General features: G+C 42.5%; 1 protein-coding gene across 2 annotated transcripts; it reads right to left on the reverse strand.

Moving 5' to 3' along the window:
* Window positions 1–1,263: 1,263 nt before the first annotated feature.
* Window positions 1,264–9,306, reverse strand: LOC131110132 (uncharacterized). 2 transcript variants are annotated; one of them, XM_058062876.2, is made up of 7 exons: window positions 9,118–9,306; window positions 7,974–8,069; window positions 6,761–7,154; window positions 4,421–4,538; window positions 3,516–3,630; window positions 3,214–3,445; window positions 1,264–2,335 (listed from the first exon to the last, which is right to left on the reverse strand). In XM_058062876.2, exons 3-7 carry the CDS (start codon window positions 6,930–6,932, stop codon window positions 2,184–2,186), a joined length of 789 nt encoding a protein of 262 aa, XP_057918859.2. In that variant the 5' UTR covers window positions 6,933–7,154; window positions 7,974–8,069; window positions 9,118–9,306; the 3' UTR covers window positions 1,264–2,183. The 2 variants fall into 2 exon arrangements, with proteins under 2 accessions (XP_057918859.2, XP_057918858.2); XM_058062875.2 differs by lacking the exon at window positions 7,974–8,069.
* Window positions 9,307–16,588: the final 7,282 nt, after the last annotated feature.

The following is a 16,588-nucleotide window of genomic DNA, read 5'->3' on the forward strand; positions in this document are numbered from 1 at the left end:
AATAAAGAGCTAGCTGGTAGCAATATGTCGATTTATGACCTGTGTGGCTAATATGTACAATATATGTACAAATCAATTTTAGCTTATTTTTACACTTGTTTTTGACTTGTTTGTGAAAGGACATGCTCCCGCATATCCAGCCGGTGATCTTTGACAGGTGCTTTGTCACAACACATGAGAAGTGTCCTCAATTCTCCATTTGCACCTGAGAGACAAATAAGAAACACCTGCACAACACCTCTTGCCGCACACACACACACATATACACGCACACATATACACACTCGATGCAATGACGTGCACTTTCTTGTGTGACAAAGTTGTCCGCTCTCCCCACAATGCCCGGCTGGGAAACCCAACACTGTCCTGCTAAATATAGTGGGCCCTTTCACAGCGCATGCATGTGTGTCTCGTCACATGATCCCAGATATGGGGCGGCCACGCACGCACACACATAGACGCTGTTCTCACACACGCAGACGCCAAATCCTGAGGCTGAGGGTGCGGAGGTGGCGAGGGAATGCGAGGAGCTTTAATGAGCTGGCTGTGACGCGTCGCTTCCCCGTGACCCGACTCCCAGTTGCTCCGTCTCCCCGAGCGTCTCGCCCTCTGTCTCTGCGTCTTAACCACGTGCTAATCAGCTTTATGCGCTCGCTGTTTGATGTCTGCTGGGCTGTTTTGCTGCTGAATAGATAATCATTGTACAAGCCGCCGCTATCAACAACTTCTCTGTGTCCAACCCAACGGGCCGCCCCCGACCCCGTATGGAATGTCTGCACGGCTTTGGTAAAGTGGAAAATAAAGTCTTTCATTCTTTTTCGGTAATTTGGAGAACATACACTGGTTACTCTCCACGCTGCGCTGGCTTTTGTTTGGATGCGTCTTTGACGCCCCTAAAGGATCACAGTGCAGTTTGGTCTGTCAATATTTGACGTGGTTCGACTCCTTGTGGCTGTGTACGCCTGCACGCCGAGCGAGAAAGAACGCAACAATGATGGCGGCGATTAACATGTTCAAACACTCGCTTTGGATACAACCGTCCACAGCATCAGTCCAATAAAATGGCCGTGAGTACATCAGCTACTCATAACAACCAAGTACTTCTTAAATATTGCAATCCGGGGATGCTCCCATCAGGGTTTTTATGACGATTAATCGGCAATTAATCGGCCTTATTAGTGTGAAACAATTTTTGTACTATTTGACATAGACCTGAATTTAATTTTATGCATGTTTTGGAGTAAAAGGATTCCAGGTTAACTATTCAAGCCGTCAACTATTGTGTTTTATTTCTGACTGGCAACAATATTCAGAGGGTTGAAGCAAATATGCTGACACATTCAAAATCGGTATCGCCTCATTAAGGCTGGACACTATTTGTTTATGTTGAAAGAACCACACACAAATAGTGTTTAGACGACAAGACATGATTCGTATAATGACAACAAGAGAGCAAAAGCGTTCTGTAACACTTGAAGCTTTTTCCCGTGGAACAAAAACGAGCTCCCAACTAACTGCATTACTTGTTTGTTTCAAAAAGTAAATGTAACTTGGGTCACACAGAGACCAGAAGATCGGTAGATGACTCGAGCAAGCAACATGTAAGAAATTTGAGACCACAATAGTACAACAAAGGAGTGATCAAACGCATGGATTGGATCAGCCGAGGCCGAGCCGTCAAATTGAAGCCATGGTTTTACAGACTCTTGTCACCCAATACGGATGTTAGCAACAGCAGACATGTACTAGGGTATGCTAGGCACAGTGATCGGCTTTGGAAGGCATTTATGGGTATTTGCCAATCACATGTTTTTTTTAAACGAAAATCAGCCAACATTGATCGGTGATCGATGGATCGGAGCATCCCTACTTTGAATGCATCCACTTCACCAAAACCGCAGCACATGGAATCCGAATTTAAAAAAATACATACGTATAATTGAATTGATAATTAAACCTAAAAATTCAGTTATGCGTCCTCGTGGATAATGACTGTTCACGTTCACGTTTCTCCACGTTCATGTGACCTTTTGGGCTCCAGTGAGGATCCTCACGAACCTGGACCTCCACCGCCAGTGTCAATGACTCGTTCTTTACGTTCTCCAGGTGGAACATACCAACACAATCCAGTGCAATCCAGTGCATGAGTTCTTTGGTGTCACAGCAGGCCTGTCAGTGGAGTCCTAGTGGATCAATGGCGTGTCTCTGGTCAGGAGATGAGCGGGTTTGACAGGTAAAGGAGGTTTGTTGAGGCCGTGGCGATCAGATGCAAAGGCTTTCCTAAGCTGGGCCACTCTGCCTCCGTAGTCTGTCTTCTTCTCTTCAATGAAAATGTCTGAGGAATACAGAATGGATCAGTTCATTCCAAAAGGTCAGGATTGTGATTTAGGCTTGTTGGTTTCATTTTTAATCCTGGTATGAAGCCGTTGAATGATGTGGCAATTATTTATGGTAGTAGGGAACATGAATTGGGCCAATAATACTCATACCTTAACATTAGTTGGTTAGGAGAAGGTTGAGGAGAAGCTTGAGCCAATTATTGTGGAAGTAAATAATTCTAACTTATTTGCCGCTTATTTTCTTGGGACAGTCCCCTTATTTTATGATGCCAACGTTGACAAGTACGGCATAGCCTTGCCTGTCAGTGTTTACATGTAAACGTTAGCGGTTGTTTCCAAAAACTATCTACTGTTTGTTTTCAGGGACTAAAACACTGTTGCCTTAAACAAGGGGTGTTCAATGTGCAGCCCCAGGGCTATTTGCTGCCGGCGATTCTATTTGGATTGGCCCACGGCATGCTGTAGAAGCAAAACCTCCATCAAAAATGGGAAGATTAGGTTAAAAAGCTGAAATGTTGATGCTAATAACTAATTATAACAAAGCTTTGAATTTAAATATATATGTTTATGTAGTTTTTGTACAAAAATCAATTATAAAACTAAGTAAGACAGTATATTAAAATAAATATGACATTTAGAAATATGTTTGAAGCAGCCCCGCCTCTCCCCAATGTTGGGATAGGCTCCAGCTTACCCATGGCCCAAATGAGGACAAGCAATGGTAGAAAATTGATGGATTTTCGCTTGACTAATCAATCAATTATGGCTTTATTACATTGATATGTTTTTTGTAACATATTTACAGCCGTGGCAATGACAGATCCACGTCGACAAACGGACGACGCATTTTCACCACCAATCCTTGTTTTCTCACCTCTGGCCTGTGAGCTGACCCTGCCTGCATCTGACAGCTGGGCTTTGAGTGCTGCTTTGTTGCCATGGTTACTAAGACGGGGCCTGTAGAGAGGAGCCCAGTCGGCGAGGTTGTCCGAGCGGCTGCCCGATTCACCGTCACTGCCCTCATCGGGGTCCTTCAGGTCGTCATCGGCGCTGCAGGAGTCCATCTCATCCTCGGATGATTGGCTGTTTGGTGAGCCGGATCCGTTCTGCGCTCGTAGGGAGCACAATGTTACAATCTGTGAGGGTTTATCTTATTAGCCCGACTGTAACACTCACAGCGGTTCCGTCGGTGCAGGCAGGATGGATTTCTGCTTTAAATCCGAGCGGCTGGGCTTCTCTTCCTGCCTGCGCGTCTGCTGTCTGGATGCCATTCATATTCTCCTGATGGAGTCTGGGGGACAACAATCAGGCCGACCTTTGACTCAACCTCTCCAGCTACTCATTTAGCACATGAAATCAATAACACAATTGGGAGGGGACAGAAAACTGCTAGTGACTTCAGTTCATTGTTTTAATAAAAGGGTGGTGGGGGGGGGGCAAAGAAATCGTCAACTAGTCTAATGTTGTCCTTCTAATTGGTGCTCAAAGAGATTATTATTAAAGAAAATTAAAGAAAAACAAGAAGTATATCTTCTTATCTCTTAATTTGTAACTATTACCCGGAAGTATTCCCAGGAAATACCTCTAAAACATATTAATTCACCATAAATTCCAAGTTGTCTTTGAACACAATCCCTCATTTCTCATAATAACACGGTTAAAGTGTGATGAATATACGTTTTAAAGAGACTTGTGCAAGAAAAATTGATTTTCAGTTCATTTGGAGCTCTTATAACACACACACACATATAATATATATAACAAATATATTCCAGTGCTAATAAAAATACAGTAAAAATGTGCATATTTCAGACATAATGTCAAATGGTGATTAATCATGATTAATTTGAAAACTGTGATAACTAATATATCATGTATATATCATTCCTATATGATGCACTCACTTTCTTTATTTGAACCGTTTTGTATTATTATCAAATTGAATGACATGATGCATTCAATGGCTTCTGTATTTGTCTATCTGTCTATCTATATAGTCGATCAATCAAATGTATACAATATAGACGTCATCATTCAGCTGCACCATGTGACTGTATTTCATATTTGTGGATGCAGCCAACCTGTTGTTGATGAGGTTCTGGAGAAGTTTGGAGGACCTGAACTCATCGACCTCTCCGATCACAATGACGCTCACGTCTCCATCCCGACCCAGCATCCAGCTCACACGCTTACTGGAGGCTGCGAGCAACAAAAAAGAGACAGGAAAAAAACCACATTGAGTTTCCATCTTTGTGTTTAATGAAAAAAAAGTGTATCCTAGACTGTTATGGAGACCTGCATCCAGAAGATGGCGCTGTCCTGCAACTTTAAGGCCCACGGAGGCTCTGTGGATTTGCTGGTTATTTCTGCCACTTCATTTGCAGACTTAAAGATGAGCCCAAAATGACTTAAAACTTGGCCTGGTGTTGTGAAATTGAACCTTTATTTGTTAAATGGCTGTCAATGACACACAAAAGGGACAAAATACTATTGATAGCATGCCTCAATTGCAAATATCTCTCTCCGATCAGGGTTTTATGATACCGATTCTTTTGATCCATGACTGAAATTGACCTATACCGATACCTATCACTTGGAACAGTACCTTTACAAAAGCATCGGCACACATTATATTGGCGCAGTTAGGACAATTCCAAGGTCCACTAACTGCCAGGCCTATTAAAAAAATAAAAGGCGGGGGAATTTTCCAGGGTTATACCATAAGCACCAAGTCTACCTGTTCAAATGTGATTTATGTACTCTACGTTACCAAGTCCAGTACCTCTCCCACGTCCAGAGTTTTCAGTAACGCAACAATTGTCCTACGAGTACACCTCAATGGCTTATAATAATATCACTATATATAATAATATCACTTAGTGGCACCAGTGCAGCTATGGTAACTTAATGTAACTTCATGTTCCTTAATGCAACTTGTTAATGAGCATATTCAAAACAAATTAACATAGCATACCATAATTGGTGGAAGAAAAAACCTTTAATTGGCAAAGCTTGAGGAGGTGTTCTTTATGATCAGTAAATCAGATTCATCTTTGAACCCTTAATTATGTATCACCAACCATCGGGAGCTTACCAAAATAAAATGCTTACCTCAGTCAACGAATGGTGCAAAATATTAAACACATTGAAACACATATACCATTACATATCATTTTGGCCTCTAAAATAAAAAAATATAGGCTATATAGCTATTTTTAACCATTATTTGATCAGCTGACAACACAGCGGGCAAGAAGAGCCCTAAGTCCCTAAAGAGAGAGTAGTTTTCCATCTCATTAGTCCGTACTTCCGAGGGTTTCCACCTGCTACATCACCACTGGCTGGGGTGCGGTGACAGAATACAAAAGAGCTGCTTTCAAAGCAGGCGTGATGAGTTCAAAGATAACGTACAGTATAGAGTGGCGGGGGGGGGGGGGGGCCTTTGTTAGAGCTCATGTATTTATTGAGGATGCTTTTATGGAGTTTATTGTGGCGTCTGGGAAGTCCGGGGTCATTTTCACCTCACATCTGTGACTTGATTTTGCCATGATATTACTTGTAGTAGTAGTAGTATTATTCCCTGGTAAATGGTGCATTCAGGGGTTTGCTCCAGCCACAGCACAAATAAAAGATGTTGTTGTGTAACACAAACACGCCTGGTGGCTTCTCAGGTGACATGACACACAGATTGGGTAAACAAAGACTGCAACTTAATATATGCTTCAAAGCACAGCGGCTTAGTCAGTCTTATTCAGCCGCAAGGATTGGATTGGACGAGTGTTGATAGCCACTGTCGGTCTCACACACACACACACACACACACACACATTGTGCATTCACATTATAGCTCTACCGTTCTAATGCACGGGTCAAAATATTAGACACAGCTCTCACCGCAATAATGCAGATACCAAAACAAAGGCAGGCCTTTGTGATTATATGTATTGTATTGTGTGTGTACGTATACAGCATACTGCATATACACGGTAGGATGTTATGTTGTGTAAGCGGCCCATTCTAATGTTTCTGCAGGTCATGTGGGACCACATATGGAGAAGTTGACAAAATAAACCAGGAAGAGTCTGCAATGCAAACGTCTGTGGTGCCAAAATAAGAACAAGAATAACAAAAAGTGGAAGGAAATTGGATTTAAAGCAAATTGTGGCGAGGCGGGGGGCTTTTCGGCCCCCAGCTTGGCCCTCGACATATTACATATTAATGTTATTGAAACACATTATTAGATATTACACCAAATTGCTTGGTATTATTGGGGTCAAATATTGACCTCCATTGGATGGATTGCTGTAACAATATGTACAATATGTGTCAAAGTGGCCGCAGTTTGGAGACCCCAGTTTCATGTGTAAAACGTTTGCAACCACAACATTTCCCAGAAACCCCAGCGCTTCTCCCAGTGTTACCTTTCCTTGGCCTGCTGAGGCCGATGTCCTGTGCTTCCCGCTCTTCCCGTTCCCTCCAGCGTCGTACCTGCTCCTCTCTCATCTTGAGGAAGAGGATCCTTTTCTGTTCTTCGCTCAGGGCCTCCAGCACCTGCGGCTCCACCCACATCTCCTCCAGGATTTTTGCCAGCATCCTGAGGCTGTTCCCCAGTAGGTTCGATAACTGAGCGTCAGCCCCGTAGAGTCCACAAGGTCTTATATCAGGCGTGGCTTCCTGATCTCCTTTTTGGGTTCAGGTTACTTGAGCTGGGAATGAGTCAAGGATCGGGTAGAAACCCGGGTGTCGTTTGTCGGGGTGGGAATATGTCGGACTGTCTTGAGGTGCGGGTGCAGCGTGTCTGGATCAACCGTCTCTCTAAAAAGAGAGAGAGTTTGTTTACTTCATGTCCATTCAGTGGACCACAATGGACGATACAATAGTGTGTGTTTGGTTTGCCTAGCATCCATAGTCCATATGTATGCATCCATAGTCCATATGTATGCATCCATAGTCCATATGTATGCATCCATAGTCCATATGTATGCATCCATAGTCCATATGTATGCATCCATAGTCCATATGGATGCATCCATAGTCCATATGGATGCATCCATAGTCCATATGGATGCATCCATAGTCCATATGTATGCATCCATAGTCCATATGTATGCATCCATAGTCCATATGTATGCATCCATAGTCCATATGTATGCATCCATAGTCCATATGTATGCATCCATAGTCCATATGGATGCATCCATAGTCCATATGTATGCATCCATAGTCCATATGGATGCATCCATAGTCCATATGGATGCATCCATAGTCCATATGAATGCATCCATAGTCCATATGGATGCATACATAGTCCATATGAATGCATCCATAGTCCATATGGATGCATACATAGTCCATATGTATGCATCCATAGTCCATATGTATGCATCCATAGTCCAAGTCTTTTACAATAGTACTTTATTATATACCTTCTACCATTAGTATTAGTATTAGTATTAGTATTAGTATACATGCACATGTTTGCGTTTATTTCTATGCAATGAAGACACACTAATGGTTGGGAATCGCAGTGTACAAGGTAAACAAAGTACATATCTACTACAGGCTAACTAGGCTAACTAGAAGAGCTTTATAATGAATCTGATTCACAAGCTCTCATTTTTTTTTGCAGCTTACCTCCACATGTGACGCTGGTAGCCATTAACAGCCCAGTTAGTCATTTCTGGGAAGACTCAAAAATCGAATTCCCGTACGACTACCTTCTCCTTCCTCCTTCAAAGTATAAGTAAACAAAGATTGAAAAAGGAGCGACCCGGGCCGAGCCAATAGGATTTAAAACCTTTGATAAGGTTGAGCCAATGGCGGCAGGGCAGCGCTCAGACGGCGTTAACAACGGTGACACATTAGGTCTGACTTTCGAGGTTCAGGTGTGGACACGTGGGAGCCAGAATTGGCCCAAAGCATTAAGCTAAACCTTTGAGCGGGCATGCTAGCCGACGTATGTGGATCCTACAGAGCAGCTTGACAATTATTTTCTGCCTCTAATGCCTGATGTCAAATTGGATGTTCACTTAAGACCTTTAAAGGTAATTCTAGTTACTACACAGAGAGAGTAGTGGTGGTTATTCTCTGGGGAATTGGGTATCAACTTACAGACACCGACAATGGAAAGTTGGAAACCTTCTTCTTGAGGAATTAGAGAATACAAACGTCAGCACCAAGTGTTGCCAGCTTGGTGCCTTTGTCGCTAAATCTGCTGACATATTTTGGGACTTAACAGTGAAAGCATGGATTGATCTGCGGTTTCTGTTCTCACTGAGCGGCATCGTTGCTGCTGAGACGTCAGCCCCCCTCCAAAGCATAGTGGAGCTCCATGCACCCATGAATTGCGAGTATGAAGTATCTGGATTTAGGTACAAGTTCTGACGCTAAAAGTCAACTTATATCACAAAGTGCTAGTCCACGGCTGCAATCATTTACCATGCAGAGTTAACATTGTTGCGAGGAGGGTCAACATTCACAGGCCTCACTCTGCTCTGTTTGCATGTAAAGACAAAGACCCCCCCCCCCCCCCCCCGGGCTCCAACATGCAAATAGGCTCAGACTTTGCTTGTGCGTCTGTTCACATCATGGAGAGAAAAGAAAGCGAGGGAGCAAGAGAGAGAGAGAGCATCAAGGTGTGTGCAACGCATACTGAAAGAAGAGTTTGAAAAGCCCCCCCAAGAGGCAACACAGTGGCCGTTGTTAAGAGTGTGGGAGATAAACGACGGGCCGGAAAATGGCGACAAGACGCAAAGAGAGAGAATGAGAGTGGACTTACTGAGTAGCTGCCAGCCGCCAGCATCTCCTCGTACTGGTCTGGGTCTCCTGTAGAGCGGCGTGATGAGTGTGTGACGTGAGCGCATGGAACAGTGTGTGTGTGTGTGTGTGTGTGTGTGTGTGTGTGTGTGTGTGTGTGTGAGGTGAATAGTTGGACGAGTGGAATGCAGGCTCAGCTCCACTCTGCTGCATTTGTACACAACACAAGTGGGATGGACCGACATCAGAGCATTCATCATTTTCCCTCCTCCTCCTCTCTGCTTATCAGCTTAGCTTTCTGACTCTGACACGTAGCCATATATGTACATGGGGCAAGACCACTAACTGGGCGTACTGGGCAAACTGGGCTTATCATCTCCAATGATTCTATGCAGCAACTTGCTTGGTTCTCAGTCTCCTTCCGGTGTTTTCTTCCTGCAGGAAGTCCTGCTGGCTTTGTGCGAAAGCAGTAATCACAACACCACATGTGCGGGGAAGAATGTGCATACTTTAACTAAGCTGACGACAGGTTGTTGGCACATTGATGCACGCCTCCACGCATTGTGTTTCTTTGGCCTTGCCACCCCACAGGGCCATACCCGAAGCCAGCTGACTGGATTATTATATACAGGGTCCCAAATAATGACAGTACACAATGTAGCTTAAGTAAACGTATGAAAATAATCATGCTGACACAGTCAAAGCGGTTTGTATTCAGGATTATTATTACAATTATTGTGATTGTAGTTTGTATATGTACTGTATATATTGTTGATGGAGTGCATCAGCAGCTACAATCTACAATGTTTATGTCATTTTTTGTCCTAATTATGGTAGGACATCATGTCCTACCATGGTACCCATTATGTCATTGTATGGTCATATAAAAAAAAAACCTTAAACCATATTAGGAAAGCAGGAAGTGAACAAATGTAACAGTTAGTGATTGTAAAAGTACCAGATGGAGGGGTAGGATTTAATAAGCTTTGCTTCTTCCTACTCCTTTTGGAATGTGGAACTGGGAACTGATTATGGGATGTACTCAATTGGAATCTGATGCATGTTCAAATGATATAAAACCATTACCATTACCATAATTAAACAAAATAGCACATCACACACATCAATTTGGCTTTTCCATTAAAGAACGGCCTATTTTGACCAAATATCATTTGGGCTGTACTATATCTCGTGCCGTCTAGTGAAAGAACAAATTGCCACCATAGAGTATGTTGCTGGCGTAAACACAGTAAGAGTTTCACCAATTCCAGATGAGTTTCTGCCGAAAGGAGAGCTAGAGTGAAACCAGACACTTGTTTGTTTTCTGACTTAGTTTGTCACTCGTGTGACAGACGAGACAAAAGGTCAAGGGAAGCACATGGGATTACAACATAGACGTACATAGCTTTGTAGAAACTAGTAAAAAGCAGTGTTTTTTGCAATAATCCAGGAGTTTTAAAAGTGTTGCACAGCTTATTAACAGTCTATTAAATCAAAATCTATTCTTTGACATTATTATCTTAGCAATTTAGGGAATATATCCCTCTTTATATCCCCTCATGTTTCTGTGTAATTGAATGAATGTCTGAAATGGGAGGTTTTGAGTACGCTGTATATTGTAAATAACCAAGCCACATGTACGTTACATGTCACAAGAGGCTGAGTCAGGTAAAGATTAGCATAATGAGGAAATATGTCTTCTGGGAATAAACCACATCACCTCCATTTCCATTTCCTTGGGAAAGTCCCAGCCCAGCGTCATCAACCAGGAGGATGAGATCAGGTTTCAGGTGTCACAGCACCTTTTCATGCTAACTTTGGCCAAACAGCGACATCTGCTGGACTAACAGGACCATAGCAAGTAATTCATTTAGGGATAGTGCATGGAGTTTCAATGATTAACAGTAATACATCAATAAATATAGAAGTGAAATGATCAATTAATAACAATAAAAATAATGTTCTGCTATAGGTAGATGTAGATGTGGCTAAAATTGTAAAATAAAGTTTTCAGACGCAGGAAGTGCAATCAAGGAACAAGATGTTATTCTTATGGTTTACTTCAAACATACTAAACAGCGTTAGGATGCGATGCATTGCATGCTTTCACTTGCACGAGTCCACATGACTGAAAAGAAGTAGGAAGAAGCAGAGCTGATTTGATCCTACCCTTACTGTTCACCTCCTATTAGGGCAAAATAAGCGGCAGTGCAAAGCAAAAATCTGGAGCAGAATATGAACTTGAAAAGAGCAATTAAAGTATTAAAATATGAAGACAATACAGCTCTGTGGTTTTCATGTTGTTTTGACCTCTAAATACAATCATGCAATAACACACACCTGGGCAACAAAAGACACACATCAGTCATGTGCGACAATACTTTTGGTCAAATGGGAAATAGAAACGCAAATGTTGCTGTATTCTGATGGCAACTAATAATAATAACGTCAGTTTATTATGCATGCAAACTGTTAATTTCGCTGAAGTCCACTGTGGACGTGTTAGTGGGTGGGTGAGCAGAATGGACAGCTGGTGAACTGAGCCTTCATCCTCCTCCTGCATCCTCATGAAGAATCAGTAACATTTTCCACACTCTTGACCCAAATATGCGTAATAGGATGGAAAAAGAAAGCTTGGAACAATTCCAGTGTCTTCCTTGCAAAAATAAAACACAAGACTAAAATGAAAAAAAAATGCCAATGTACATTGAGGACGGTAATTGTTTAATCTGGTATCGTTTATTGAGTAACATGGTGTTCTTGCGCTGCATTGGCAGGGTTTCACATGAGAAATATGTGTGGTTAAACAATGCACAAAGTATTATTTTACCCCTCAAGATGTTCTAAAGGGCAGAAGGAGTTGTGCTGGTGCAAACATTGTAAAATAATAACATTGCAGAGACAAAAAGTGAGCATAAAGCATGAAAAGCACAACAAATAAGCTCATAAGAACGATCTTCTGTCGCTTCTTAATGTTATAAACAAGATGGAACCGAATGTGAGTAATTTGAGATGGGTGAGGGACCTGGAGGAATGAAAATATTTACTGCAAAACTGCAGTAACACACATGTATACCATGTATTCCACTCTGCAATTCTGCAGATAATAATGATTATTTGAAGGAGGGCAGACGAACAATTAGTCAAGATGGAGGGCTTGCGTCAGTCGCTACGGGGCTTCGTATTCAAGCTCATGGCTAACAGCAGTTGCCTTTCATACAGCTGGATCAACACTGGGAAAACGATTGTATAAAAGGGTACAAGCTGAAGCCTAAAGTGCAGTCCAAACAGTAGTGAGAGTGTGTTGGCTTCTACTTTGGAAAGAGAACCAGCAGGGAGGTATGCATTCTATTTCCTGCAGCACCACTTTAGCTCCATGAAATGTTCCACTGTCAGAAGCCTGGATTTTTGGAAATTGGATGTGGAGAAAAAGCATAATTTTTTTTCAACTGGATCATATCAGGAAGGAAAATGTTGAACTAGAAGGTCTTCATCTGCGTGTCAGCTTGTTCCAAAACTATTTTTTTTTGACAAGTTACAATTGAAAAGACTTCCATAATTCCATATTTACAACTTGGCATGGAGGATTGAGTGCGGTGGTGTTGCCGTGGCGACGTGTCAGTCAGTTGACCAGGCTGCCTGGCAAACTCGTATTTGGCAAGCATGCACACTCAAGCATGCACACAGAGAGGGTCCCAAACACACACGGCACATTCTGTTGTCATGCTGGCATCGGGCTTGTCTGTCTGGCACAGTCGCAAACACACACACACACACACACCTACACACAAAGCCATACGCACACTGTAAACAAAAAGGCAATTTTTCAGGTTGTATATGTTCCCTCTCGAGCTCCATGTCATGAACAGGCGGTCACAGGTGAAAGTGATGGATGCCTCTTGATGACCATCCCCCCACTCATGTACCGCTGTCAAATAGGGCGATGTGTGTCAGTGTTACCTACTTTGTCATGCCTGGAGATATAATGACCCAGATGACCCCCCCCCACATACATACTGTATTAATGCTGATGAGGCAGTCACCAGAGTCCAGCACAAAGCCGTGCAGCTGAATAATCATCAGGCCAAACTGAATGAAGCTGCTGTGTTTCTTTTGAAATGAGCCACGGCAAGGTCACTGTAATGCTGATGAGCCACACTGCAAAACACTCAGCTGTCAACTGTAAGAAATGCACTATTGTTATTGCAACGGTACTGTACTAACAGCACAGGAAAGATATACGGAAAACTGCAATTTACACCATAAATTGTATTTTATCTACATATTTAGAGCACTTGACCATGAAAAATATCATTAAAGGTTTGAATTAATTAAGCATGATGTAATATGTATGACATATTAGCATGCTAACATGCTAATTTTCATGAAAAGTACAAAAAATGCTAGTAGCTCACGTTGCATGCTAGCAACGATAACATGCTGATGTTAGCATGCTAACACCTAGCATAAAAATGTCTACCTATGAAAATGGTTAAAAATGCTACTATGGTAATGCTAGCAATGGAAAAGGTCTAATGTTAGCATGCTATCAGCTTGCATGTTAATGCTAAGTCTTCATATGTGCTTACCCATGAAAATGTATAAAAATGATACGATGCTAATATTACCATGCTAGCAATTAGCATGATAATACATAGCATGGCAGTGCAATGTACTGAATTAGCATGTTAATGTTAGCATGACTAAATGCCTAAACAGAAAACACATTTTCTGGGCCTCTTGAGCACAAACTCCTCTCTCAACAGAATAATGACATGATTTGTCTTGATTTTTATCAAAGACATCTCCTTCATTGTTGTCATGTGGCCCACACAAACATGCACAACAGTACACACACACAATCACTTTCATGCTGGCAATGTTTGCTTCAAAGTCAACGGATCAAAAAGAAAGATTCACACGGAAACATTAACATGCACAAATCCAAATGAAGTCTGCATGCGTGTTGTGTACGTGGCATGTCACTGTTGAGAGCCCAGTCTGCTGCTAAACAGCTCCCTGTTGTTTGGCCTGTTATGGCAGACTGCTTCAGAGCATTCATCTCTTTGGATGGATGCTCCTTTGGAGGATTCTTTCCTCTCGCTTTCAGGATCATCCCATGTTTGTGAGTCAGTTTACTGTCAGGTACATTTATGTATGCGTGTATTTGTCAGTGAGTTGTACAATGATGTACAGTGGGAAGCGGGGGTGTCCTGACTTTTTCCAGTGAGGGCCACATACTGAAAAATGAAAGGATGAATGGGCCACCATATTTTTAAAATAGTTTTTTTCCTCAAAATAATATGACATTATTCTCTTGTAATTAATTTCTTTTGTTAATATTTTGACTTTATTTTTGTAAAATAATTGATGATTTTTGTTTGTTTTCTTGTTAAATTCTATTTTTAGAATTTCCTTTTATTGATATGACAAGCACACACCCACCCTTGCCCATTTATCACTGTTTTTGCACCACTGCACATATTCATGTCATTTCGCAAGCGAACACATACTGCATGTATGCGCATCACGGGGGAGCGCCTAACCCCAACAAACCAAGCTGTTATCCTTTCTCCTCATTCAGCAATAACTCCTTCCTCCATCCCATTGTCACATCAGGGATTTCCAGTGTTCCCAAAATGTTTCCGCCGTCATGGTCCAGCAGCTGTCACTTAGCAGCAGACGCATCGCTTTATTTCTCCATCCATCCAAGCACCTCTCCAGGGACACAGATGAGGGAGCAGTGTGTGTGTGTGTGTGTGTGTGTGTGTGTGTGTGTGTGTGGCTACAGGCGGGGGAAGGGAGGACAGCAGGTTAATGAATTAGTAATTAGGATTGACATCACGTCTGCAATGGGTTTCCCCCAAACTATCTCCACAATGTCTGGTCAGCTGTGTCTCTTTGTCATCTTCACCCCCCCCGCCTCTCCATCTCTTGCACAACTGTATCCTCTCCACTTGCCCCCTACCTGCTTCTCTCTCTAACCTTCTCTTCCCCTTGTCTTCAAACACACACACACACACACACACACATATACACCCCTCTTTTGTTCTTTCCACATCCCCCTCATGACTTTATTTGCCCTCTTCGGCCTAATACCCTCCTTTCTTTTCACCCCCGCTTTATTCTGTCTCCCTCTCATGTGCTATTGATCATTAGATATCCCTCGATTGGCTGAGCGTCTAAATCCATGCAGACTTTACTATAAAGCCCGAGACTAAGGGCTGTGTTCTACATCCCAGAAGGAAACATTAGAAAATGCTGGCAGAAGGTCAGAACGCCTGGTTTGTACACCACTGCTTTTCTTCTCTCAATGGCCTTGAAATTCTCTGACAAGAAGCCACACCAAAAAGACTCTTGGGCAATTTGGAATTGAACTTAGACTTTGACTGAAAAAATACACCTCAAAAGTCTGCGCCAAGACAAGGAGGTACATTGCCATGACCATGGTTATGATCTGGGACCACCAGTGAATGGCAAAAAACTGCATGGAATCCATCCATGCATCCATGCATCAATTTTCTATGCCGCTTATCCTCACTTGGGTCGCCAGGTATGATGGAGCTTATGGCAGCTGTCTTTGGGCGAGAGGCTGGGTACACCCTGGAGTAGTTCAGCCTAACCACCGTTTGCTGCTTGGACACATTTCACTGCTGCACACAACTTTCTGTGGGCAGAATCCAGAAACTATGGATTCAAAACATCTCCTCGGCACACTGCTCAGCTATGACGGTCCAAAGTCAGTGGCGGAGCTACCTCTCTGGCCCCCCCACATGTAGACAATTCAACTTATTGCTGCTTCTATGTGAGTAATGGCCCTGGGCTGTCAACCCACCCGGGTGAGGTTGACTGTAGTTGACTGGCATTGCTTCTGATTTACATTCCATACACATTTACACTTGTATGGCTGTTGAAAATTGTAATTAAAATATTATTTATAATGTGAACAGATGTTTTATGATGGTGACAGCTTGACTCTTTTACAAATGAATGCGATTCCTAATTCACCGGAGTTCATTGAAAGCCGCACATTGTGTTACCTTGTTATTGCGAGCCTCGTCAAGGACGGCGGCAGACAGCTAATAGGAAATGTATACATGAATGACATTGTATCATTTGACTGACACAATATGGCCGCATCATCACAGCTCAGGGCCCATATACCAATTGCATGTTGACAGCACAATCTGGCTATTTTTGAACCTATCACCCACCTGCTGATGGGGTGGGGGGGTAAATCAATTTCTCATTTTGTAAGGAATGACTATGTACACAAGGGAAAAAGTGCACATATGATAAATCAGTATATCTGAAATGTTGTCAGCTGACCCTGAGTGCTATTTGTCTTTGTTCTCCAGTCTGCATAATTGATTGTCTGTGTTGCAGCTGTTTAATGAGACGTATTTCCCGTTTGGGTAAGCTTTATTTAAATGACAGTGGCAAGATGTAGTGACACTGCTCATGACAGAAAAACAAGCAAGCAGTGAATCCAC

Source organism: Doryrhamphus excisus, linkage group LG22 (assembly GCF_037039965.1).
Source record: "Doryrhamphus excisus strain RoL-2023G ecotype Guam linkage group LG22, RoL_Dexc_Guam_v1.1, whole genome shotgun sequence".
NCBI lineage: Eukaryota > Metazoa > Chordata > Actinopteri > Syngnathiformes > Syngnathidae > Doryrhamphus > Doryrhamphus excisus.

Bases quoted from the DNA above. Each gene is read 5' to 3' on its own strand.
- LOC131110132 (XM_058062875.2), bottom strand. From the start codon at position 6,932: ATGCTGGCAAAAATCCTGGAGGAGATGTGGGTGGAGCCGCAGGTGCTG. The intron at 4,539-6,760 runs GTAACACTGGGA...TGTTGCTCGCAG, and splicing joins CCTCAGCAGGCCAAGGAAAG to CCTCCAGTAAGCGTGTGAGC. The intron at 3,631-4,420 runs GTTGGCTGCATC...GTTGTCCCCCAG, and splicing joins CAGAACCTCATCAACAACAG to ACTCCATCAGGAGAATATGA.